Genomic DNA, 25,139 nt, shown 5'->3' with positions numbered 1-25,139 from the left:
TTCTTAGCCTTTTGTTAGTAGCCTCTGGCTTATTTGAAAGCACTCTCCCAATATTATGTACATCAACATTTTCAACACTTGTTTCAGGAATATTGTCAGACATTTCATTGGCAGGCTTTTGCATAGCACTCACAGGTTTATCCTTGGATTTGTCACCCATTTTCAAAAATGTGTACTGTCACTTTAAGACGCTTCAACGCGCACTGAGTTTGACAGTCGGTGGATTTTTCTTCACTCAAAAAACAATCGCTCAATTGATCAACAATCAGAGGGTAAGTATCCACATTTCATTTCAACATTCCTTGACATCATGAATTAGAAGGCAAGAATCCATCTTCAATGAGCACATTGCAATCGGCTTTAGCCTACTTTTGGAAAAATTGTATCCACAAAACAACCATTGAAGAAGGCTACCATAGCGGGCTGCACATCATCTTATTTCAGCTCCATTCAACGGACAAAAACATAAATACGCGGGTGCACTAACCAGACCTCCTTTTGGCTTGTGTTAGTCGGTTCCCGGTAAATTTCCTTTCCTTCTGAAATGCTGATGGACTCGTGAAATATCCTGATGCAGCCTCGGTAGCACTAGGACTCAGAAAGTATAGGTGTCAACAAAAAATATTCACTCCATACATGAGATCAATCGGCCTACTTTCAATTTCCAAACTTCTCATGAAACAGGGCAACTTCACAATCACAGTCATGCACGATGCAAAGAGCAAATCGACTGGTTTCCATGAGCCTAAGGTTTTTACTTGTGTAGCTCCGAATTCAAACAAACATTAGGAGCTCGGGTGGGTGCGGGAGATACCTTGGGTTATGACGCGCTGCTGTTGTCCAGATTATTGTTCCAAGTTGAAAGATGATGGGTTTGTTGTAGCGATGCAGGAATCCAGGTTATTGTTGAACAAAAAACTAAGCCATGACTGTAACCAAAAAGTGTGAAGAAGTGCTGTGTCCCAGCTTAGCGGTAAAAACCGTTTAAGCTCCCCGTCACCCAACCACCAGGTAACAAACACACCTATGCTTTTGTAGTGAGGAGTGCAATCACCCCAGGAAGCCACACCCACACAATACTACCACCTAGTGGTGAACTAAGATACCACATACAGAACCACCAGAATGGCTCTTACACCAATGGAAACAGAGCAATCCACCCAGAACAGCAGGAGATGCAGGCAATTGCAAATATTGTGGCAGCTCGCATTCAAGGGGCAGAGAGCATTGCCCGGCCTTCGGGAAACAATGTAGGTCATGTGGGACATGTAATCACTTTTCTAAAGTGTGCTTAAAGAGCAAAAAGGGGCATGCTGAGGGCAAGGTAAACTGTGTGGAATACACAGAAGAACCCCCAGAGCATAGTAATGATGCAGATGATCTGTACATGTTTGAGTCAATCGGCGCAGTGCACACCAAAGGAAAGAAGTGGTTTGTGACTCTGAAACTCCACGACAAGCCACAACAATGTCAGCTGGACTCTGGAGCCACCTGCAATGTAATGGGCTTTCAAGACAAGAAAAGACTGGCCCCAAACACACCTCTCCGCCCGAGTGACACCAGACTGAAGCTGTATTCGGGGGAAACACTGAGCTCTATGGGCACCTTTGAGAGTGACTGTACTGTGAGAGGCCAAACACACAAGCTCTCATTCGAAATAATGAGGACCAGCCAACATCCTCTTCTGTCGGGCTCCACCTGTGAATGCTTAGGGCTCATGCATTTCACAATTCCAGAGGATGCGCTCAAAATGGAACACACACAACCAGGAGCCCTAACTAAAGAACAGCTTATCAACAGATACAGTGACGTGTTCAACTCCCCTGTGGAATCCGTGCCTGGGGAGGTCCATTTTGACCTTGATCCTAGTGTTGCTGCAGTACAGAGTGCCCCTCGCAATGTCCCAATCACAATGAAAGCAGCAGTCAAAGCCCAGCTGGACAAGTACGAGGCTGACGGCCACCTTGCGCCTGTCACAGATCCTACAGATTGGATCAGCAACATGGTGATTGTTAAAAAACCGGAGAAGCTGAGAATATGCATTGACCCTAAACCATTGAACAAAGCCCTAAAGCGCTCTCACTACATCATGCCTACCTTGGAGGACATTTTGTATAAATTGCCCAAGGCCAGAGTCTTCACGTTAGTGGATGCTCGGGATGCATTCCTGCAATGCAAACTGGACTATGAGAGTAGCCTCATGACCACGTTCTGGACCCCCTGGGGGAGGAAGCGGTGGCTCAAGTTACCATTTGGAGTATCGGTGGCGCCCGAGGTATATCAGCGCAAGCAGCACAAGCTCCTCGCCGGTCTGAAGGGCGTTGAGCCCATTGCAGACGATATCCTGGTCGTCGGCTGCGGGGACACAGACAAGGAGGCTGGGGACGACCACGACGTCAAGCTTGCGACGTTGATGGAACGCTGCCACGAGGTCAAGCTTCGCCTCGGCCTGAAGAAGTTGCAGTTCAAGGTGGCTGAGGTGCAGTTTCATGGCCACATTCTCTCATCTGCTGGACTGAAGCCCGATCCAGATAAGGTGAGAGCCATTATTGACATGCCGAACCCAACAGATGCCAAGGGCGTGCAGCGTCTCATTGGCTTCGCTAACTATTTAGCCAAGTTCATGCCTCATCTATCTACTGTCTGCGAGCCGTTGCGACGCCTGTTGGATAAGGACACACCCTGGCACTGGCTGCCTAAGCACGAGGCGGCGGTTCATGAGCTTAAGGCGCTGGCGACAGCCATGCCCGTCCTGCGCTACCATGATGTAACTAAGCCAATCGCAATCCAGAGCGACGCCAGCCAGAGCGGTCTCGGATGTTGTCTCATGCAGGAAGGTCAGCCCATCGCATTTGCCTCGAGGGCTCTTACCCCCACCGAAAAAAACTATGCACAAATTGAGAAGGAGTGTCTCAGTATCGTCTTCGCCTGCCAGAGGTTTCACCATTACCTATATGGCCGCGACCCAATCACAGCAGAGACGGACCATAAGCCTCTGATCTCTATTTTCAGCAAGCCACTTCTCAATGCGCCCAAGAGACTCCAGAGCATGCTCATGACTCTGCAGAACTACGACCTGAGGGTAATCTACAAACCAGGCCCAGAGATGTTCATAAGCGACACGCTCAGCAGAGCTACGGCTGGATGCTCCGGCAGAGGGACTGCATATCAGCGACATGCTATCTGCTCTCTGCAACAAGAGCAGGAAGACATACAGCACGTGAACCAGGCAGAGTACCTGAATGTGACTAACCAGCGGCTGGAACAGATCAGACGACACACCAACAGAGATGAATGCTTACAGGCACTGAAGAACACTGTTCTCGTGGGCTGGTCAGATGTAAAGGAGGAAGCGTCCCTCATTGCTAGGGAGTACTGGCCCTTCAGGGATGAAATCAGTGTGCAGAACGGAGTTCTGTTCCGGGGGCAAAAAGTCATCATCCCAAAGTCACTCCGCCCAGAAATGTTGACGCGCATACATTCAAGTCACATAGGGGGTGATGCATGCTACCGACACGCTCAAGAGACATTGTACTGGCCCAACATGCAGTCAGAGATAATGGACTTTGTAAGCAGCTGCTCCACCTGCAATGTGTACGCCCACAATCAGCAAAAGGAGACCATGCTCTCTCACGAAGTACCAACCAGGCCATGGCAGGTCTTGAGCATGGACCTATTCAGCTTCAGACAGAAAGACTATCTCCTAATAGTCGACCACTATTTCGATTTTTGGGAGATTGAGCTTCTACCCGACATGTCTGCAGAGACAGTCATCAAGCGATGTAAGGCACAGTTCGCCCGACATGGTCAGCCAGAGAAGGTTATTACAGACAACGGCCCTCAGTTCACAGCTCAGTTCACACGGTTCGCTTCTGAGTGGGAATTTGAGCACGTGACCTCCTCTCCCAGACACCCGAAAGCGAATGGCAAGGCCGAGCCGGCCTTGAAGATTGTAAAAAATGTAATGCGTAAGGCCGCGCATGATGGTGAAGACCCCTGGAAAGCCGTGCTTCACTGGAGGAATACACCTACGGAAAACATGGGCAGCAGCCCAGCACAACGCCTCATGTCCCGCCGGTTGAAGACGTCCATCCCGGCGGCAAGCAAGCTCCTGGAACCAGCTGTTGTCGTGGGCGTCACTGAAAAGCTGCGCCACAGGGAGCAACTCGCCAAATCCTTCTATGACAGATCTGCCCGTGAATTGCCGGTACTTGAAATTGGGGAAGTCGTACGGATGAAGCCCCTGCCAGGTGATAACACTGGCCGCTGGAGAGTCGGAACTTGTCTCCGCAGGGTTGCGCCGAGGTCTTATCTTGTGGACATTGATGGCTCCCTGTACCGTCGTAACAGGATCGATCTCAGAGTGGCTGAGCCAGCTGCATGAGCCGCGCACGATCCTGTTGAACCCGCTGCGGCACACACACCGGACGGGGATCCAGCTACAGAAACTGTCATTGAGACCCCTCAGGCTGTGTTCGAGCCGAGCCCCATCAGGTCCATGCCCAAGGCGCCATCTACTCCTGTTGGCGCTCCGCGTTCGGATGGACACACTTACACAAGGGTTGGACGGCTGTCTAAACCTCCACTGAAACTCACTATGTAATCTGAATAATGTTGATGGTTGCTATGTGGGAGAGAGGGGGAAAAGAGGAGAAATGTTATCATGCGCTACTGTGGTTATTACACTGGTATGGGATATGAAGAGATTTACTGCTGTTGCACTGTTATTGGTTGTTCGTATATGAAAGTAATTTTATTTTGCACTAACTTCATGTGTATGTGTTTATACTTGGAAAAGGAGGATGTTACGGGTCTAGATAGATCGATGCCATCGGCTATCCACTAGTTTACCTTAGATACACATGACCCGCGCTCAGGAACATGTTACGACACTTTGATTATACTTGGCTGCACTGAGCAACTCGTGTGTGTGTCATTCTTTATAAGATAGCCAACTGAAACAGTTACTACAAAAAACTTCCGGGACGTGAAAATGTGGTAGTGGTCGTTAGGAACACAAACAAACGTGTATATTAAAAATATTTCTAATCAAAATGTAAACATTATATAGCAATAATAAAAAATGTCCCATTTTCTACGAAGCTTCAATGGTAGCGGTTTGTACTTCAGTCGTCAACATCCGGTTGGGTAGGCGTATACGGAAGACGGAGTCAACGGGGAGTGGATGACAGAGCACTTACGCGCCACTTACGTCTCGCTTCCAGTGGGGAATGCCGTTTACAGCCAATTTAGCTTGGCTGTAAACAGCTTTTTCCCAAATCACTCATGTGAGGATATTGTAATGTGCATGGATAAGTAGACGGACCCTTTAGTCGACTGGTTAACGTTGTTGCTTGCGGAGTGGAAGACAAGGGTTCGCGTTGCGGCTGTGGCGACGGTCTCCCGGACTGCCCCCCGAATTCGCTACATTGGTGTCAGAAGTGGGATGGTAAGACCGAGAGGTCATTGGAAGTTCATTTTATTTTTTTCTCTAATTTTTATATTAAATGGGCCATGGATAGACACATTTTGTGCCTACCATTCTGTTGGTTATACAAAGACTGCCTGTCTTTCATGTTTTAATTCTTACTGACTGTCATCAGCCTTTATGCGTCAAATGTCGGTGTAGTTTATGGTGATTGTGTTATGATGAACAGTGGCATAAAAATAGTGAGAGTTTGTCGTTTTTTTCCCTCCATTATACAGTGTGTCACGCCCCGTCTGGATAGTTAAGTTATCTTTTGTTTCTCCCAGTGTTCTTTTTCTTGTACTTCCTGTTTCATTTTAATACTGACCTCTTGTCTCGTTTCAGGTCCTTTACTCCCTGCCCTCACGTGTCTCCCCCCTGTGTGATTATCTGCCCTGCGCCAGAGCCCTAGAAAGAGAGAGTTGCGTCAATGAGGGGTCAGAACGCGAGAGGGTCACGTGGTTCATGTAGCCGCCGAATAGTTCCAAACGAAGCTTGGCGGGTCATTTAAATGAACTGCTTAGCCGCGATTTCTGGTAACTGCTAACCAATATTTTCAGATTTTTACATTTATATATAGATATAGATATATTCCAACGTGACACATATTCTATGCGTACTGTTTGGAACTATCCGGGGCTCCCATGATCCGCCATTGCTGTTGGCCCATTGACGTCTACGGAGTTGACGTAACTCTCTCTTTCTAGCGCTCTGCCCTGCCCTAATGTGTTACACCTGTGTCTCATTGTCTCCCCTCCTCCAGAGTATTTAATTAATTTCCTTTAAGCCAAGTTCTAGTCTATTCTGCGGTCAGCCTTCATCAGACATATTGCACAGCAGCTCTGTTGGAATGAGTTAGGAAGTCAAAGCTCTCAAGAATGTCTTAGCTCTCTCGAAATGTTCCAATGAGCACATTTTTGCAAACGACAAAAATAAATAAACACATAAATAACAACAGGGAGAAAGCAAACCAGATGGCCATACCAAACGCGAAACATTTTATGGCGTCCGGGTAGCGTAGTGGTATTCCGTTACCTGCCAACACGGGGATCGCCGGTTCGAATCCCCGTGTTACCTCCGGCTTGGTCGGGCGTCCCTACAGACACAATTGGCCGTGTCTGCGGGTGGGAGCCGGATGTGGGCGTGTGTCCTGGTCGCTGCACTGGCGCCTCCTCTGGTCAGCCGGGGCGCCTGTTCAGGGGGGAGGGGGAACTGGGGGGGGGCAGCGTGATCCTCCCACGCGCTACGTCCCCCTGCACACTCAAAACGGATGCTTCGCATTAATGTGGTATTTTAAGCTGGAAGTGCTTCGGTGAAAAGAAAACTCCTTCCTGCAGAGTGTGTACAATACTTTTTGTTGGTCGACTGTTCCGTCTTGGGTTTTTTTTGTATTCAAATTTCCCACCGAGAGGGCCAACGTGCTGTTTAGCGTCTTCCATACTTCCTTATCGAGTTGGTTGGTTCTGTGACTACCGCGTTATTATGAAACCCACTGCTTTTCTGGGCAAGACACGCCCTGTGTAGCATTCAAGCGCTAGGATTGGCCAGGCGTCCAAGCGCTAGGATTGGCCAGGCGTCCATGCTTGCGCTAGGCACGCAACTTTTTGACGACCGGCTGACGCTACTCAAAGCGACGTTGTTTTTTTGTTAGCTTAGCTATTTTTTCCACAAAAGGACAAGGGATTGTTCGGTATTACGTAATTGGTTGATCGCGATAATCGCAGTTTGTTAATAAGCACACACAAAACATGGGGGGGGGCACAAATTAATAACACTTTAATCAGAGAGGACACCAGAATGCCTTTAGCCTATGGTGAAACTCCTCACTGTCAGGTGAAAGGAGGTAGCTGGCGACTCCACATGTATCGGAGGAGGCATGTGGTAGTCTGCAGCCCTCCCTGGATCGGCAGAGGAGGTGGAGCAGCGATTGGGACAGCTCGGAAGAGTGGGGTAATTGGTCAGATACAACTGGGGAGAAAAAAGGGGAGAAAAAAATCCCCCCCCAAAAAAACATATTTTATATTTCAGCGACCACTCATGAGCTTGAATGGCCTTGACTGGCCATTAGTCATGGATCATTATAATGTAGAAACCACAGATCATCAAAATCAGTCATATGAGCACTTTCTCCTGCAGTGACCCATTTTGGCCCGAGAAAGGCTGGTATATCATTATGCAAATAAAAATGTAGGGGATTTGAGTTTGGCTGGGTTTAACCAAGACTGTCAATGGTTCTGAGATGTTGTTTTTAAATATGATGATAATGTAATCGGTTATTTTCTTGCCCGGTGCGGGATTCGATACGAGATGTACTGCACCACAAGGTGAGATCACTAACCGCTTGGCTAAAGGCTCAGACCCGTTAGCAAGGGACTAACGTGTCTTATTAGTAGTTTACAATAATAACAGTAATAGTAATAACGCAACAACAATAATAACAAGAAGAAGATAAAAACAACAATAAGAAAGGCACTGTCCATCAAATAGACTTCTATCTCATTCTAACCCTAGACCCAAGGAATGGGCCCGGTTATTATGTTGTATTATGGCATGAAGTTAAAGGAGATTTGTATAATAATAATAATAATAATAATAAGCGGTTTGGCTAATGGGTGGATGGATGGATGGAATAAAAAAACAATAATAGTTTTTGTGGTTTGTTCTTCAATAAGATCGCCCATTTTCTCAGTAACAGTTAATGACTTTATTCACTATGTTGCACTGAGGCTATAAACACTGAGACAAACACCTTGTGAGATGGTGTGGATATTGATGATAAAAATATATAGTAATAAATTGTGTGATATTAGAAAAAAAACAAATTTTGAGCAAAATTAGAGGGCAAAATAACTTTTACTTTATTCATTTATGCATAAACAAAACTTAAATCCATCACACAGACTCCTAACGTACAGTAATAGTGCATCTGGTGCAGAGTGAAACAGGAGGCTGTCTCATTTGAAACTGGTGAATTTCCCTCGGGCGGCATCTCTTCGTTTACAGACACAGCATGTGCGAGCTAGTCGCACACAATCTGTGCATTTCTGGTTGTTTTGTCGCAGGGCATGAGAGACGTCCGATTCAATTACAGAAGCTAATGTTGCCGGACTGCTAAGTGCGCCTGTGGGAGCAGGGCTGCCCGATGCGGCGACAGTAGCAGATCGCGTTGAAGAAGCGACAGTAGCAGGTGTCGCAAGGATCGCAGCAAGACAGCTGGTGGCCCAGGCAGGACTGCTGATGGGGGATGCAGCGGCGAGGAGAACGCATCGCCCTGGTCTTGAGCTGCAAGGCCTCAGACACCTCCTGAGAAGAATCCTACAACATGGGGACAAGGACGTGTTGTTGTGTTTTGTTGCTGTTGGTTCATGGACAGCACATTTCTTTCTATACTCCTCCTCTAACATAGATGTTCATTGTGTGATCTTGCTCCAGTTTGTCAGCGCGGGAAAAAAAGAAAAGAATTGAATGTCCTGCCTGGTGTTTATGTCTTTGCTCGTCTCTCTTTTTAAACATAATGGAAAACTAACATAATGGTTAAAGACAAAAACACACTCGACTGCATATTTGCCGAGTCAATGTTTCAGTCTGAAGACCTTTCTCAGAACCTGAAAATTGCATAAAATATAGACGATGGAAAAATACTTTTTTTTTTAACCTGGCTCTCATCTTCTGACCGAAAATCTTTCATTTAAACGTAAAGGTCCTGCACACATAGGGATAGCCTTTTCATTTGTTTACTGGCTGCATTTATTTGCACCCAGGCAAAAAAATTCTCTGACATTTGCAGTCCGTACTAATGAACACCTTTAATTTAATTTCACTTGTTATTTTACTAAACAAGGACCATGCAAAAAATACATTCTCAAAATGAGGGGAGAGGATTTATGCCAGATTTAGCGATTAGCTGTATTTCCAATCTGCAGTCCCTGGGCAGGTACACACAGAGCAATCACTAGACACTAAAAACATTAATTTACATGAATACCATTACATAGTTTCCATCACACTAACAATTGTACAGACAAATCTGCAAGCACACATCAACATATGAATACCAGCACATTCGTCCAGTACAACTCCACAATTACAATTCATTACCATTAAAAATCAGAATCACAGTCAAATTCATGTCGACATGACTGGGAGCTCAATATATTTATTTTTTTTTGCAACATGGGAAAAAGACTGAAAGTCTGTGTAAGTTTTAAGCTCGGCTGGGAGCATATTCCAATGTTCAATGACCATAAATGAAAAAGCAGATTGTCTGCAGAGGGATCTTTAAATCTGAGTTTAGAGCAAATCGAGAGGTGCTGCTTATTAACTCGGAGCGCAGCTGCAAAAAAAGCTCTTCAATGCTGGAGGAGCAACATTGTGATTATCTTAAATACCAATCAAACTTCTGAAAACAGAATGGGATTTCCAACAATCGAAGCTGTATTTGAACAATGTGTTACAATGATGGTGATTTAACAATTTCTTATCAAAACATTTTAAGGTTTGTTTAAAAAGACTCTCAATTGGTTTCAGAACAGTCTTACTGGCCTGAGACCAGCAGGATATACAATAATGAAGATGTGAAAAAAATCATAGCAATACAAACATGTTTTTGATGTTTCTGTTAGCAAGTTCCTAATATATAAAAATGTAACGAGGTTATATTTCAGTGTTTTACATAACTTTTTAATATGTCTTTCAAAAGTCAAATTGGAATCCAAAATCAAAATTAAATATTTAACCTCATTAACGTTTTTGATTATTTGTCCATTAATACTAAGTTGTGGATACACGGTTTGATTTTGTTTAATAGTAAAATACATCGTCACTATTTTCTTTATATTCATGGTAAGACATGAATCACGTAGCCACTTAGAAACTTTATGAAGCATTAATGAGAGCTTAGCAGCCACTTGTTCAGCATTTCTCCCATGAGTGTATATGACCATGTTGCCAGCATACATCTGAATATCCACATCCTCACAAATAGATAGGAAATCACTGATGTATAAACTGAACAACAGCAGCCCCAAAACTGAGCCTTGTGGCACTCCCATTGTGCATGATTTTATTGATGAAAGTTCATTATTTGTAAATTTAATGTATAAATGCTATGGTGATCCGAGTATTGAAACTTACTCTACTGTTGGACTGCTACTAAGTCATTTGGAATAGGAGCACTGGCTAAATGCCTGAAATGCATTGCAATTCATATCATAACATATAAACACAGAACAGAAATATCATCATGTAAATTAATGTTACCACAAAGTCACACTAATCCTTTTGAATGTTTGCTTTAAGTGGGGTATATAAGAGCAAGAAGAGATGTAAGAGAAGTGGTTATGATGATGATGCTGATGATTATGATGATGACAATGATGCTGCTGCTGCTGATGCCTTACATCAGTTTACATCTGAGGACCACAATGGTAAAAAGGTCTCTGATATTATCATGACACCCACCACGTTTTCATTTACACTTCAGGTGTTCTTTAAAGGCATTGAATCAATCAAAACAAAGCAATCATTTAGAGTGAATGGTGAGCTTTTCTAACAACCACATGTAAAGCAAATGTTACTCATTTGAAGCCCAAGATAAAAACTTGAAATCTCTAGGCACTGCTGATGAAGGCTGAACAGCTATCTCATGATTGACTGGATAGTCTATGTGGAGTGAGAAACAAGTGCTCCATTATGAATTACATAATTTATGATGAATGAAATCAACTGCCCCATTATGGACCATTTCATATGGGCAAACCGGGGCACTTTGGGACCCTCTGGGCTTGGGGTCTGGAAAAGCAAGACTTGACATTAGCCCTGACAATTTGTTACCAGTTCTGTTCTTATAACTGATGAAATCTTCAATTGCGAAAATCAGGCCATATCGGGAAAATATATATATATAATTTACCAATGAGCTCAATCTTGCAAGAATACCATTCATAGAATCTAGTGCTAAATTCATCAGATTTATCACATAAGTTTATTATCAGTGTATGAGAAGATGGAAGCACAAATAGATTTTCTACCATGGATCTTAGGTGAGATTTATGAGATAGATTTATCCATTTATCCATTAATTCACATGTTATGTTACTATTAATAGAATGGTATGATAGATTTCATCCATGGACACTTGACCTGATGATGATGATGATAATAGATTCATGGTAACAGCTCATATCCTACATGTTTAAAGTCTAGTGATGGCAACAGACCACGCCATACACATCTTCTCAATTTTATGCTTCTGGTTCTTTTCAACTAAGTGCACAAAAACAGATCTTGCTCAAATGCGTCACATTAGAGGAAAGAGACAGAAAGGCGGGGGAGATAATGCATACATGAGTTTCCTACCTCGTCATAAGATTCTGCAGCCATTATTAACTGATCCTCCATAGAGTCTACAGCCAACAGGGCAGAATCTGGCCTGGAGCGTTGGTTTGTGTCTGGAGTGGAGGAGGGACAGAGCTCCCATTATAATATACACACACACGCACACGCACACACACACTATTGTATCCTTCAATAGCAAGTTACACTGTGTATGTAATTAACTAACTGATAATACAGCACATTAGGGCCTTGGTCAATATTAAATACATGTTGAGGTGTAAAGACAAAAAAAAAGTGTCCAGCTTTCGAAGGTGAAAAGCAAGAAGTTTTAAGTCCTTTCTCAATATGCTCTACTTTCACTTTGTCGTGTGAAATTAAACAATGGTTTAGTTTAAAACCTAAAACTATTTAGTCCTGTAGCTTCTCAATTAAGTTTGCTCTAAGAAATAACTGATTAATCAAATGATCTATAAGTTATATTCAAATTATCATTCTGAACTCAACTTCCCATAAGCGATCAAAACGTTCTTGATAAAGTGCCAATCCAGCAATTCATATTTATTTCTGAATACTTACTACAGTAAATAACGCCATCTAAAAACAACCGTTATCATGGGAAAACACCATAATACAAAATTTGTTGTCTCTGCTGTTCTAGGAGTTAAATCGGAGTCTCAGATTGATCAAAGCCTTTGCCCCCCCCCCCCATGGAGAGGATTTAGAGACACAGCTCAAAGATAAACCATGGGACAGGTTCTCTGAACTCTTGACACGAGACGACATCTATGGAGTGCTTTACACAAATCAATTCAAATCTGGTCAGTGTTTGTCCTGCTGTCCTGCTATTACTGTGACGTAAAGTTGTTGGGACATAATCTTCTGTCAATGACAATGTCAGGTTATTCATTCATTCATTCATCATCAGCCGCTTTTCCGGGGTCGGGTCGCAGTGGCAGCAAACTAAGTAGGGCACCGACTCTAAAAGTCAGGTTAGGTAATTCACAGGTATAGATTAAAATTCAGTCATCAAGGACTTAAAAGCATGTCCACAGAGTTATCCATGCCCTGGAAATTGGAGTTAAGTGCATAGGCAATTGGTTTAGACCCGGGACCATTAAACATCTATCTCCACCCCATCCTCCATTCACAGTAATAACTAATAATCTAGAATCAATTAAAAAGGGAAACACCAAGAATAATTTGGAAGTATAATGTGATGCACACTATACTTCCAAATCACCAAATCAAAGTCTCCTACAATGTGTGAGAGAGACTTCACCAGCCAACCTTTGTCTGAGAGGAAAGAGGACTCAGTTCTTCTCAGGATGGGCTCACTGTCATCCAAGTGGACCTTCCCATGGACCAGCCCAGATGAGACCCGAAGCAGGCTGAGAGCCCACCAGCAGACTACCAGAGAGCTGAGCATTTTGACCCAAATTTAAGCACACCAAGTAGATTCCTCCAACAGATGAAGCAGGCTACCTGCAAAAAGTACAGTTTTCGGGAATGGGGGTAGAGAATGGTTATTTTCTCAGTTGCAGTCTTTTGTCGTTGCAATTACAATATGGGTGTTCATGGTTTGGGAAATACCATGGACAGGCATATAATTACTGAAATCTTTATTTTTTGAGAAAAGAAGAGAAGAAGAAAAAAACACCACGGTGGGCCAGTGAGTGGAATCAAATATAAGGATATTACAGATGGACACTAATCTGACAAAAGCATTAAACCCCATCCAAACCCCAAGCATCTACTCCCATACAGTTAACACTTGCTATCACGTTGAAAACAACTGAATTCATTGTGTATTCTGTGCTATATTGTTGACCACAGAAAAATAATTTTACACTTTGTAAATTGAGTTAGTGCAACATTTTCTGGCAATAAGCTTCTGAAAATCTGAATACTGTATGACTGTAATTGCATCTCTGTACTGAGCTACAGACAATATTTACAATGGTAAACAAACATAACACAATGGCTAAGTAATTTAAAAAGAAAATATGAAGATTGTCAGTTAATGTCTTAACAGTGGCATAACTACTTATGAGTGAGTGTATGTGTTTGACAAGCAGGGAATGATGTCTGTGTGTGTTTCTTTAGTCCTTTTTTTATCAGTATAGATTCTGGGTTTTTTTTACATGCTACACATAGGCACAGAGGTGTACCTGTGAGTGCTGATACAGCCATTGAAGCATGCAGTCCCTCATTGAAAAGCACACTTAGTTGACCTAATACTTCAGGTCCATCCTCAAGTGAAAATATTTTTGAAAAGAATAATAGCTGTCCTTTTTACAGAATGGTCTGGTATCCGGATGATTGAGTAATACCCATGTATTAAAATACGATAATTGGAAAATGAATCTTCTGCAGCATTAACACGAAGTAGATGCAGAATAATATACGTGGGATACTTTGACAGCGGCTATGTGCAACGAAAGCAATGTTGGAAAACAACAGTGAAATGAGCAAGCGAGGGGGGGCAGAGAGAGAGACAGAGAAAGAGGGAGGGAGTGAGACTGAGAGAGAGGGAGACAGAGACAGAGGGGGGGAGACAGAGACAGAGAGAGAGGGAGAGAGGGAGAGAGACAAACAGAGCTACACCATAATCAACAAAAGAAAAAAGTGTAACTCACCTGTGGCTGTCTCAGCTCGGCTCTGAGTGAGTCTCCCTTCACCAGAGCTACAGGGCGAACTTCCTTTTAAAAGTCTTTTGGGGTGGGAGGCAACAGCCACATGACAAAAAAGGGGGCGGGAGGTGGGGTCATCATCTAACCAAAACAGGCGGATGTTTCTCTGTGATCTTGCGTGGAATGGATGGTATAAATCGTTTCATTTGAAAACACAACAGCGTGCTTTCCTCCTCCTTAGATGGAGTTGCAGACGTCATTGTAAATGTACGGGGTGAACATACAGGGTTCTATTTGTTCCTAGCTTTGATGATATTCAATTATACGGAAGGAGCTACCCGTTAATGCATCACTATTTGATAGTCAATTTTATTTTGTTTTATTTTTTTACATACTATCAAGAAGAACATTAAATATAACAGAGCCCAATTCTATGCTAAAGTCATGCTTTGGCTGTGACAATTGGTCCCTATATCTGAAACCCACCTCAGCCATGTTAGTTGTCATAAGAGACATGGGGACCATTCATCCTTCTACCTATGTATGTATTCTCGTAAATGTTTTCCATGTGCACCTTCAGTTGAAAGCATTACAGATGGGCAGATGGTTTGTATTTGGAATCATCTGGTTCATTCAGGTTTCTACAGTATTAAGCAGTCACTTACAGGAAGTGAAAATGTTCTCAATGAACTACTGGTTCAGTTCCTTAATTAATCCTCGGCCTCAGTGGTCCCAAACACACGGGACAGATTCTCTGAACTCTGACACACGACAGCATTTATGGAGCACTTAACACAAATCAAATCAAACCTAGTCAATGCTTGCCCCGCTATTACTGCGACGGGATGTTGTCAGGAAATAATCTTCTGTCAGTAAGCAATGTCATGTTAGGAAAATCAAACAGGTATGGATTAAAATGCAATCATGGAGGACTTAAAAGCATGTCTGCTGAGTGAGTCATGTCCAGGAAATTGGGGATAAGTGCAAAGGTAATGGTTTAGGCCAGGGACCATCAAATAGCAGCTCATTCATCATATTTGACCTACAAGCACATTTTCTCTGGTTGCACATTAAGGACACGATGTCAGGAAGACGGTTTCTGGTGGACTCAGGCTCGCAAAAGAGCCTACTCCCTCCTGCTAAGACAGACAGGTCGGCCGAAGGCGGCGGCCCACAGTTAAGTGCAGCTAACGGTTCGTCCATTGCGACGTTTGGCACAAGGTTGGTGACTGTTTGCTTCCACGGGCGCCATTTTGAGTGGGACTTTGTAGTGGCCGCCATTACTGTTCCTATTATCGGCGCGGATTTTCTGTGCGCTAATGGTGTGCTGGTTGATGTTGCAAACCGCCGTTTAATTGATGCTGTGTCTTTCGCCACTGTTCCGTGCGAGACAAGGGGAGCCGGGCCGTTAACACACGCTAACTTTTTAGCATTAGGGGATGTTTTTCAGCGTTTACTGGCGGATTTTCCATCGGTGACTACGCCTGCCTTTTCCACCGCGGTTACTAAACACGGGGTAGAACACTTCATTCCCACGGTGGGACCGCCAGTTTTTGCACGCGCGCGGCGCCTCGACGCAGTAAAATTGGCTACAGCTAAGGAGGAGTTCGCCATCATGGAGCGTCTGGGTATAGTGAGGCGTTCCAACAGCCCGTGGGCCTCATCGCTTCACATGGTGCCTGTAGCTCCGAATTCAAACAAACATTAGGAGCTCGGGTGGGTGCGGGAGATACCTTGGGTTATGACGCGCTGCTGTTGTCCAGATTATTGTTCCAAGTTGAAAGATGATGGGTTTGTTGTAGCGATGCAGGAATCCAGGTTATTGTTGAACAAAAAACTAAGCCATGACTGTAACCAAAAAGTGTGAAGAAGTGCTGTGTCCCAGCTTAGCGGTAAAAACCGTGTCAGCTCCCCGTCACCCAACCACCAGGTAACAAACACACCTATGCTTTTGTAGTGAGGAGTGCAATCACCCCAGGAAGCCACACCCACACAATACTACCACCTAGTGGTGAACTAAGATACCACATACAGAACCACCAGAATGGCTCTTACACACCGGCCCAATAATTGTGAAACAATTACATAGATAGGGAAAAGAGCCATTCAAGTCACCCTAATCCACCTACATTCCCACACACAATCTAAGTGCATACTAACAAACATACAAGCATGCACCCCAACAGGCACACAAGAGTCTTTGTCTTCTTTCTTGACAATCTTGACTCATCCTTCTTGAACCAAGCCCTTATACTGCCTCTTGCAGCAGAAAGAGCTTGGAGATGGGCCTCTCCAGCAGCCCGGTCTTTGTCCTCAGATGTACAGCACGTACGTATCCATCCTTATCGGAATAAGTCTTCATTACCTTCCCAAGGATCCAGGATCCACGCGGAGTGCTTTGGTCCATGACGACGACAATGTCTCCTACAGTAAAACTTCTCCGAGACTGCGTCCATTTTTGTCGCTCGTGCAGTAACGGCAAGTACTCTCTCGTCCACCTCTCCCAGAACAGATCCGATAGATACTGTACTTGTCTCCACCGTTTCCTGATGTACAGGTCACTCTCCTGAAACATTCTGGAAGCGAGAAGGGGTTTTCCTTTGAGCAAAAGAATGTGATTTGGCGTGAGGGCCTCCAGGTCACTGACTTCATCGGACACTTTGGTTATGGGGCGGTCGTTGAGAATAGCCTCCACCTCACACATGACAGTATGAAGGCCTTCGTCATCAAGGGACTGTTGGCGAAGGACTGAGAACAATACCTTTCTGACCATTCTGATGAGTCGCTCCCACACCCCGCCGTGATGGGATGCGGCGGGGGTGTTGAACGTCCATTCAATTCCTTTTGGGAGGAGAGCGCCCTGAATCTGTGTGTGGTCTATGGCAGCTAACGCCTCTCTTAACTCTCTCTCTGTACCAACAAAATTTGTCCCGTTGTCGGATCTCAGATGACAAACTTGGCCTCTGCGACACAAGAACCTCCTTATGGCATTAATGCAGGAGTCGGTGGTGAGGGAGTAAGCAATCTCCAGATGTACGGCCCTGCTGGCCATACAGGTAAAAATGACTCCGTACCTCTTGACCATGGCACGTCTTCTCCTGACCTCAATAGGTCCGAAGTAGTCCACTCCTGCGTTTGTGAAAGCAGGTAAGTCTGGACTAATCCTCTCTTTTGGCAAGTCTGCCATCTTCTGTTCACTTGCCTGTCCTTGATACCGTCGGCAGCTTACACAGTCGGATATCACCTTCCGACAGGCAGAGTTGGCATTTGTGATCCAATACTTTCGGCGCAAGGATGAAAGCATATGGTTCCTTCCTGCGTGTCCAAGTTGACAGCGAATGTATCTCAAAAGGAGACTGGATATATGCTGAGACTTGGAGAGTAATACCGGATGTTTCAGCTCTTCAGGTAAGGCAGCTCGACCGAGCCTTCCTCCCACTCTCAACAATCCGTCGTCCTCATCCAACACAGGATCCAGCTTGTAGATCGGACTGGTTTTCTTTACTCCTGAAGCACCATCTTGCAGCATTGAGAGCTCTTCACCAAATGATGCTTGCTGACTGAAGCTGATGATGTCATGTTCTGCTCTTTTCAGGTCAGTTACAGTGCGCGGCTGACCATGGATAGAGCTCCTGACCTTCTTCATCTCCTCTTCTTCCTTTTCTGGCGCAGGTGAGCCAGTAGCAGCCAGGTAAGCACCCACTTCTTTCCTCTTCCTCAGGTAGGAGACTGTGCCATAGCCATGGTCACTTGCATCCGCAAAATGATGTAGCTGCGCGTGTACCGGTCCTCTGAAGTCTTTCGGTCTAATACAGCGGTCCACCTTCAGCTCCACCACCTTATCCAAGTCCAGCAGCCACGCCTTCCATTGCTGCGAGAATGTCTGGGGTATAGGGTCATCCCAGGACATGTTCCTTCGACACATTTCTTGCAGCAGCAGCTTTGGCAGCAAGGTGAATGGTGACAAGAATCCCAGTGGGTCATAGATGGAACTGACCACTGAAAGTATGCCACGTCTTGTATGTGGTCGCCTTTCCACTGCAGGTTTAAACATGAAAGTGTCACTCTCTGCGCACCAATTCAGTCCAAGTGCCATCTCCACTGGTAGATCATCCTGCTCCAAGTGCAGCTGCCTCGTTGTGTTGGATCGTTTTGACTCCGGAATGGTCGAGAGTACAGCCCGGCTGTTGCTTGTCCACTTGACTAGCTGGAATCCTCCTCTCGAGCACATGTCAGTGAGGTCCACTACCAACTGCATGGCTTCCTCTTCTGTGGGTACAGATCTGAGACAATCGTCCACGTAAAAATTGTTGTAGATGGTGTCAGCCACTCCCGATTTAAAATCATCCTGGCTGTCCATGGCAGTCCTCCTAAGAGCATAGTTTGCGCAGCTGGGAGAGGAAACTGCCCCAAAAATGTGCACCGTCATTCTGTGCTCCACAAGACCCTGTGACGTGTCACCCTGGGGCCACCACAAAAACCTGAGGAAATCGACATGTTCCTCAGACACTTTCACTTGGTGAAACATAGACTTGACGTCAGTCATCAAAGCCACCTTCTCCTGCCTGAATCTTGTCAAGACGCCGAAAAGAGAATTGGTCAGATCAGGACCCTGCAATAGCCGGTCATTCAGTGAGGTCCCTTGAAACCTCGCTCCACAATCAAAGACGACTCTCAGGGTTTTCTTTCTTGGGTGATACACTCCGTGATGTGGAAGGTACCACACTCTGCCATCCCGGCAGTCCAACTGGTGCTGAGGCACCACCTCTGCATAACCATTGTCAATCATTTCACTGATAAATGATGTATACTCCTCCTGGTAGGTCTTGTTCCTTTCAAACTTTCTTTTCAGACTTTGGATACGTTGCTCGACTATGCACCGGTTGTGAGGCAGGGTGATGTCATCCATTTTAAAGGGTAGGTCCATGCAGTAATGACCTTCCTGCTTGCATGTTGATCTCTTCATTATCTCCATGAACCTGAGGTCCTCCCTTGACATCTCCGGCTTCTCTTCCAATGTTTTTTCACTGAACTCTTGGTTGTACTGAGAGACCAATAACTCCTCCAGTTTGGTGATGGATATCCTGTTGGCGTAAATGGTTGAGCAGCCTCTCTGACTCCCATTGCCTCTCAAAGGACCATTGACGACCCACCCTAGCAGGGTCCTCACGGCATAAGGGCCATCACCTTCGCTATTGATCACTTCCCAGGGTTCCATGAGCTTCGGTGCATTAGTCCCGATAAGAATCTCCACGTCTGCATCCAATCCTGGGATTTTGACTTCCTTCAGATACTCACATTTCTTGAGGTCTCTTTCAGTGGGGATGTTACGTCTCGAGACAGGGATTTTCTCCTGTGTGAAAGTTACTGGAAGCTCCAAGAAATGATTTCCATCCAAATTTGACACTTCCAGACCTGTAAGCATGTCACTTTCCATCACTGTTTCATGTCCCAAGGTTTGCAATGTGATGTTGGTCCTAGTACCTTGAAGATTCAACTTCCTCATCACGTGACGTGTACAGAAGGTCGCCGTACTTCCAGGGTCTAAGAAGGCATACGTCCGTAGCACCTTATCTCCTTTCCTAGATTTCAACTGCACTGGTACAATGGACAGAGTGCAGTCTTCGTCTCCGGCCCCAGTAGAAACACACGCCTTAATAATCGGATTATTGGCTGTTTCCTCTGACTCCTTCCGCTTCTCCTTGTTGGGGTCATGTAGTAGAGTGGGGTGTTTCAAGCTGCATTCTTCACAAGTCAAGCGACCCTTGCACTCCCTAGACATGTGACCAGGCTTCAAACATCCAAAACAAACGGCTTTCCCTTTCAGGAATTCAATCTTCTCCGCTTGAGGGAGTTTGATAAGGTTTGGACACTGGAATAATGCGTGTTCTTCTTCACAGTACAGGCAGGACAAAGATAAGGAGGAAGAGTCTATAGTACAGTCGGTAGCTGTAATTGCAGTTGCAAAACTGCTTCCTTGATTGCTCCTGGTTGGTGGCTTACTCCTGTTTAGTGTTGTTACTGGAGCAGCAGGTCGAGCCTCGGAGATATTTCCAAAAAACGGATCAGAGAGAATCCTAACTTGGTTCTCCAGGAAATTCACGAGGTCTGGGAATGTGGCCCTATAGCCTCGCTGTTGTTGGATATCACAGGCTGTGGACCTCCAGCGCTCCCGCAGTTTATATGGACACTTCAAGATAATGTTTCTTATGTTTGATGGGATATTCATCTCCTCCATGTACTGTATCTCCATCATGGCGTTACAGCACCCTCTCAGAAACCTTGAAAAATCTTGCAGTGCCTGAACATCCTCAACTTTGATAACAGGCCAGCTAAAGGCCTTTTCCATGTAGGCCGCGGCAATTTTGTATTCATTCCCAAAGTGTTCCTTTAACAGGCTCTTTGCCATTTCATATCCTTCCTGTGGTGCCATATGCATACAACTTCTGACCATTTCCCTGGGTTGGCCCCGTGTATATTGCTCCAAAAAATATAAACAGTCCTGATAGCTGCCAGTTCTCTCCTCCACGCAGTGCTCAAAACTTCTGAGGAAAGGCATACACTTTAGCGGATCACCATCAAAGAGAACCATCTCTCTTTTTGGTAAAGTCGACTGTATTTGCTGTTGGACCAGCATTGTGGTGATTTCATTCTGCTTTTGCATGATGTCACAAATGGCATTAGGGTTACTTGCATTTTGCACCACTGAAGTGCTCCAGACAGATTGAAGCCCATTTTCCTGTGTAGGCATTGGCCTTTTGGGTGCAACCGTTGAAGCTGTGAAAACATTGTGAGGCTGATGCATAACAGTTGTGTGTGGTGGTCCAGTATCCTTTTGTGGATGTGGCCTGCGGATGGAATTCATCGGTGCCAACTGTGATTTTGGCCGCACATCCTTTGAAGAGAAGACAGGGGGCGCCATTGGGGCATGTTTCATAGTCAGAGCCTCTCCTTTAGGCTGAAATGCCTTCACCGTCGGATTGAGTCCTGACCTCTGTCCTTTTTTCAGGTAAGAATTCATCCCATCAGAGGCAGACTTTCCTCCAACAGAACTGCCTTCCAACACAGACAATCTAGCAGCGGCAACAGCAAGCTCAAATTGTTCCTTTTGTTTTCTTAGTTTCTCCTCTTGTGCCTCTAGGTCATGCCTCCTAGCCAGAGCAGCTGCCCTTTCCTGTAACGCTGCTTTCTCTGCCTTAGCCAGACGCAGAGTAGACTTGCTAGATCCTGCGGAGCTTGTCGAGTGAGATACTTTGCTGGACAAATTGGATGCACTATCTGCTGGTTGAATATTATCATGAATATCCTGTTTACCCTTATCTTCCTCAGGTAAACAAAACTCATTGATCAATGTGTTATGGTGTTCAGTGCCAGTTTCACACAGGGATTTAACCTTTTCAATTTTCTTTGACACAGCACACACATTTTCTTTGGATACCAGACACCCCAAGAGCTCTTTGATTTCAATTTGCAATTTGGTCACCCTTTTGAAACATTTGTTTCTGTCCTTTTGCAACCTCTCAACAATCAAAGCCAACCCCTTTTCAGTAGGCTTTCTTAGCCTTTTGTTAGTAGCCTCTGGCTTATTTGAAAGCACTCTCCCAATATTATGTACATCAACATTTTCAACACTTGTTTCAGGAATATTGTCAGACACTTCATTGGCAGGCTTTTGCATAGCACTCACAGGTTTATCCTTGGATTTGTCACCCATTTTCAAAAATGTGTACTGTCACTTTAAGACGCTTCAATGCGCACTGAGTTTGACAGTCGGTGGATTTTTCTTCACTCAAAAAACAATCGCTCAATTGATCAACAATCAGAGGGTAAGTATCCACATTTCATTTCAACATTCCTTGACATCATGAATTAGAAGGCAAGAATCCATCTTCAATGAGCACATTGCAATCGGCTTTAGCCTACTTTTGGAAAAATTGTATCCACAAAACAACCATTGAAGAAGGCTACCGTAGCGGGCTGCACATCATCTTATTTCAGCTCCATTCAACGGACAAAAACATAAATACGCGGGTGCACTAACCAGACCTCCTTTTGGCTTGTGTTAGTCGGTTCCCGGTAAATTTCCTTTCCTTCTGAAATGCTGATGGACTCGTGAAATATCCTGATGCAGCCTCGGTAGCACTAGGACTCAGAAAGTATAGGTGTCAACAAAAAATATTCACTCCATACATGAGATCAATCAGCCTACTTTCAATTTCCAAACTTCTCATGAAACAGGGCAACTTCACAATCACAGTCATGCACGATGCAAAGAGCAAATCGACTGGTTTCCATGAGCCTAAGGTTTTTACTTGTGTAGCTCCGAATTCAAACAAACATTAGGAGCTCGGGTGGGTGCGGGAGATACCTTGGGTTATGACGCGCTGCTGTTGTCCAGATTATTGTTCCAAGTTGAAAGATGATGGGTTTGTTGTAGCGATGCAGGAATCCAGGTTATTGTTGAACAAAAAACTAAGCCATGACTGTAACCAAAAAGTGTGAAGAAGTGCTGTGTCCCAGCTTAGCGGTAAAAACCGTATAAGCTCCCCGTCACCCAACCACCAGGTAACAAACACACCTATGCTTTTGTAGTGAGGAGTGCAATCACCCCAGGAAGCCACACCCACACAATACTACCACCTAGTGGTGAACTAAGATACCACATACAGAACCACCAGAATGGCTCTTACAGTGCCCAAGGCGGATGGGTCGTGGCGGCCTTGCGGCGATTTTCGCCGCCTGAACAACTTCACCGCCAATGACCGCTATCCCATCCCACACATACAGGACTTTTCTAAACGCCTGGCAGGTACCACTATCTTCTCTAAGGTGGACCTGGTGCGCGGCTATCATCAGGTTCCCGTGCGCGCAGAGGACGTGCCCAAGACCACAGTGATCACCCCGTTTGGGCCTTTTGAGTTCATGCGCATGCCTTTTGGCTTGAAGGGGGCAGCGCAAACCTTTCAGAGGCTGATGGACTCGGTGTTGCGTGACCTTGCTTTCGTGTTAGTTTATCTCGACGACATATTAGTGGCCAGTCCGTCAGCTGAAGAGCACCTGGCGCACCTGAAACAGGTTTTCCGTCGTCTGGACGAACACGGCCTGATAGTCAACCCGGCCAAGTGTCAGTTTGGACTGCCGGTGATTGACTTCTTGGGTCACCGCATTTCCCCGCAAGGCGCGGTCCCGTTGCCTTCTAAGGTGCAAGCGGTGGCGGAATTTCCCCGCCCAGTCTCTGTTAAGGCATTGCAGGAATTCTTGGGAATGGCGAATTTCTATAACCGTTTCCTCCCTCGCGCTGCCCACCTCCTTCAGCCACTTAACGAAGCCCTGCGGCTTAAGAAGGCTAACGACCCTGTCGACTGGACTCCCGAACAGGTCCAGGCCTTTGACGGAGCTAAGTGCGCCCTGGCTAACGCTGCCCTCCTCGCCCATCCCACACCCACGGCGTCCATAGCTTTAACAACCGATGCGTCTGACATAGCCGTGGGGGCTGTGGTTGAACAGCATGTGGCGAATGCGTGGCAGCCACTCGCATTTTTTAGCCGCAAACTGCGGGATAGCGAGCGCAAGTACAGCGTTTTTGACCGGGAGTTGCTGGCACTGCACCTTGCAACCCGGCATTTCCGCTTCCTGCTGGAGGGTTGCCCATTCACGGCTTATGTGGATCATAAGCCGCTGACTTTTGCCATGTCCAAGGTGACTGAGCCGTGGTCTGCTCGTCAACAGCGCCACCTAGCGGCGATCTCCGAGTTCACAACGGACATTCAGCATGTGGCCGGGAAGTCCAACCCTGTTGCTGATTGTCTGTCGCGTGTGCTTGTGTGTCCTGTGCACCTCGGTGTGGATTTCTCTGCTATGGCTGCCGACCAGCCCAGCGACCCGGACGTCCTTGCCCCTAGGTCAACGCGTACCGGTCTCAAGCTAGAGGACGCTGTGATGCAGGAAGGCAGTCCTGCCCTCCTCTGCGATGTCTCCACCGGCCGTCCCCGCCCCGTTGTTCCAGTGGCCTGGCGCCGTCGAGTTTTCGATTCGATTCACTCCCTCTCGCACCCTGGAGTTCGGGCGTCGGTGAAGTTGGTCGGTTCCAAGTTCGTCTGGCCTGGCCTCCGCAAGGACGTCAAGGGGTGGGCAGCTGCATGTGTAGCGTGCCAGCGCGCTAAGGTCCACCAGCACACTAAATCGCCCCTCGAACCGTTTCCGATCCGAGCCAGACGTTTCGACCACGTGCATGTGGACCTGGTGGGCCCTCTACCTTCTTCACAGGGTTTTACGCACCTGCTCACAATGGTAGATCGGACCACCAGGTGGCCAGAGGCTGTCCCTCTATCCTCCACAACATCCTCGGATGTTGCACGCGCTTTTCTTTCCTCCTGGGTCGCCCGTTTCGGCACTCCGTCAGATATCACCTCAGACAGGGGCCCCCAGTTCGTGTCTGAGCTCTGGTCGGCACTTGCGCGATCCTTGGGTGTGCAGGTACACCGCACTACCGCGTATCACCCTCAGGCTAACGGGTTGTGTGAACGTTTTCACCAGTCGCTCAAGGCAGCGCTGCGCTCTCGGATGGTAACTGGGTGGATCGTTTACCTTGGGTTATGCTCGGGTTGCGTTCGGCTCCTAAGGAGGACCTCGACGCGTCATCCACTCGCTGAGCTGGCGCTCGGTCAGCCGCTCCGCGTCCCTGGGGAATTTTTGCCTGGGAGTTC

General features: G+C 45.9%; 1 protein-coding gene across 1 annotated transcript; it reads right to left on the bottom strand.

Annotated features, from left to right (window-relative positions):
• Positions 1-8,578: 8,578 nt before the first annotated feature.
• agrp (agouti related neuropeptide) lies at positions 8,579-13,229 on the bottom strand. The gene is made up of 3 exons (XM_056279157.1): positions 13,091-13,229; positions 11,825-11,916; positions 8,579-8,770 (listed from the first exon to the last, which is right to left on the bottom strand). The coding sequence occupies exons 1-3, from the start codon at positions 13,227-13,229 to the stop codon at positions 8,579-8,581; spliced, it is 423 nt and encodes a 140-aa protein (XP_056135132.1).
• Between the last annotated feature and the right edge of the window lie 11,910 nt (positions 13,230-25,139).

This window comes from Lampris incognitus, chromosome 4 (assembly GCF_029633865.1).
Source record: "Lampris incognitus isolate fLamInc1 chromosome 4, fLamInc1.hap2, whole genome shotgun sequence".
Taxonomy (NCBI): Eukaryota; Metazoa; Chordata; class Actinopteri; order Lampriformes; family Lampridae; genus Lampris; species Lampris incognitus.
The sequence above is the reverse complement of the archived record's forward strand: the minus strand, read 5'-3'. Positions and strand labels throughout refer to the sequence as shown.

Bases quoted from the DNA above. Each gene is read 5' to 3' on its own strand.
- agrp (XM_056279157.1), bottom strand. From the start codon at position 13,229: ATGCTCAGCTCTCTGGTAGTCTGCTGGTGGGCTCTCAGCCTGCTTCGG. The intron at 11,917-13,090 runs GTTGGCTGGTGA...CCTCCACTCCAG, and splicing joins CTCTTTCCTCTCAGACAAAG to ACACAAACCAACGCTCCAGG. The intron at 8,771-11,824 runs GTAGGAAACTCA...GATTCTTCTCAG, and splicing joins CTGCAGAATCTTATGACGAG to GAGGTGTCTGAGGCCTTGCA.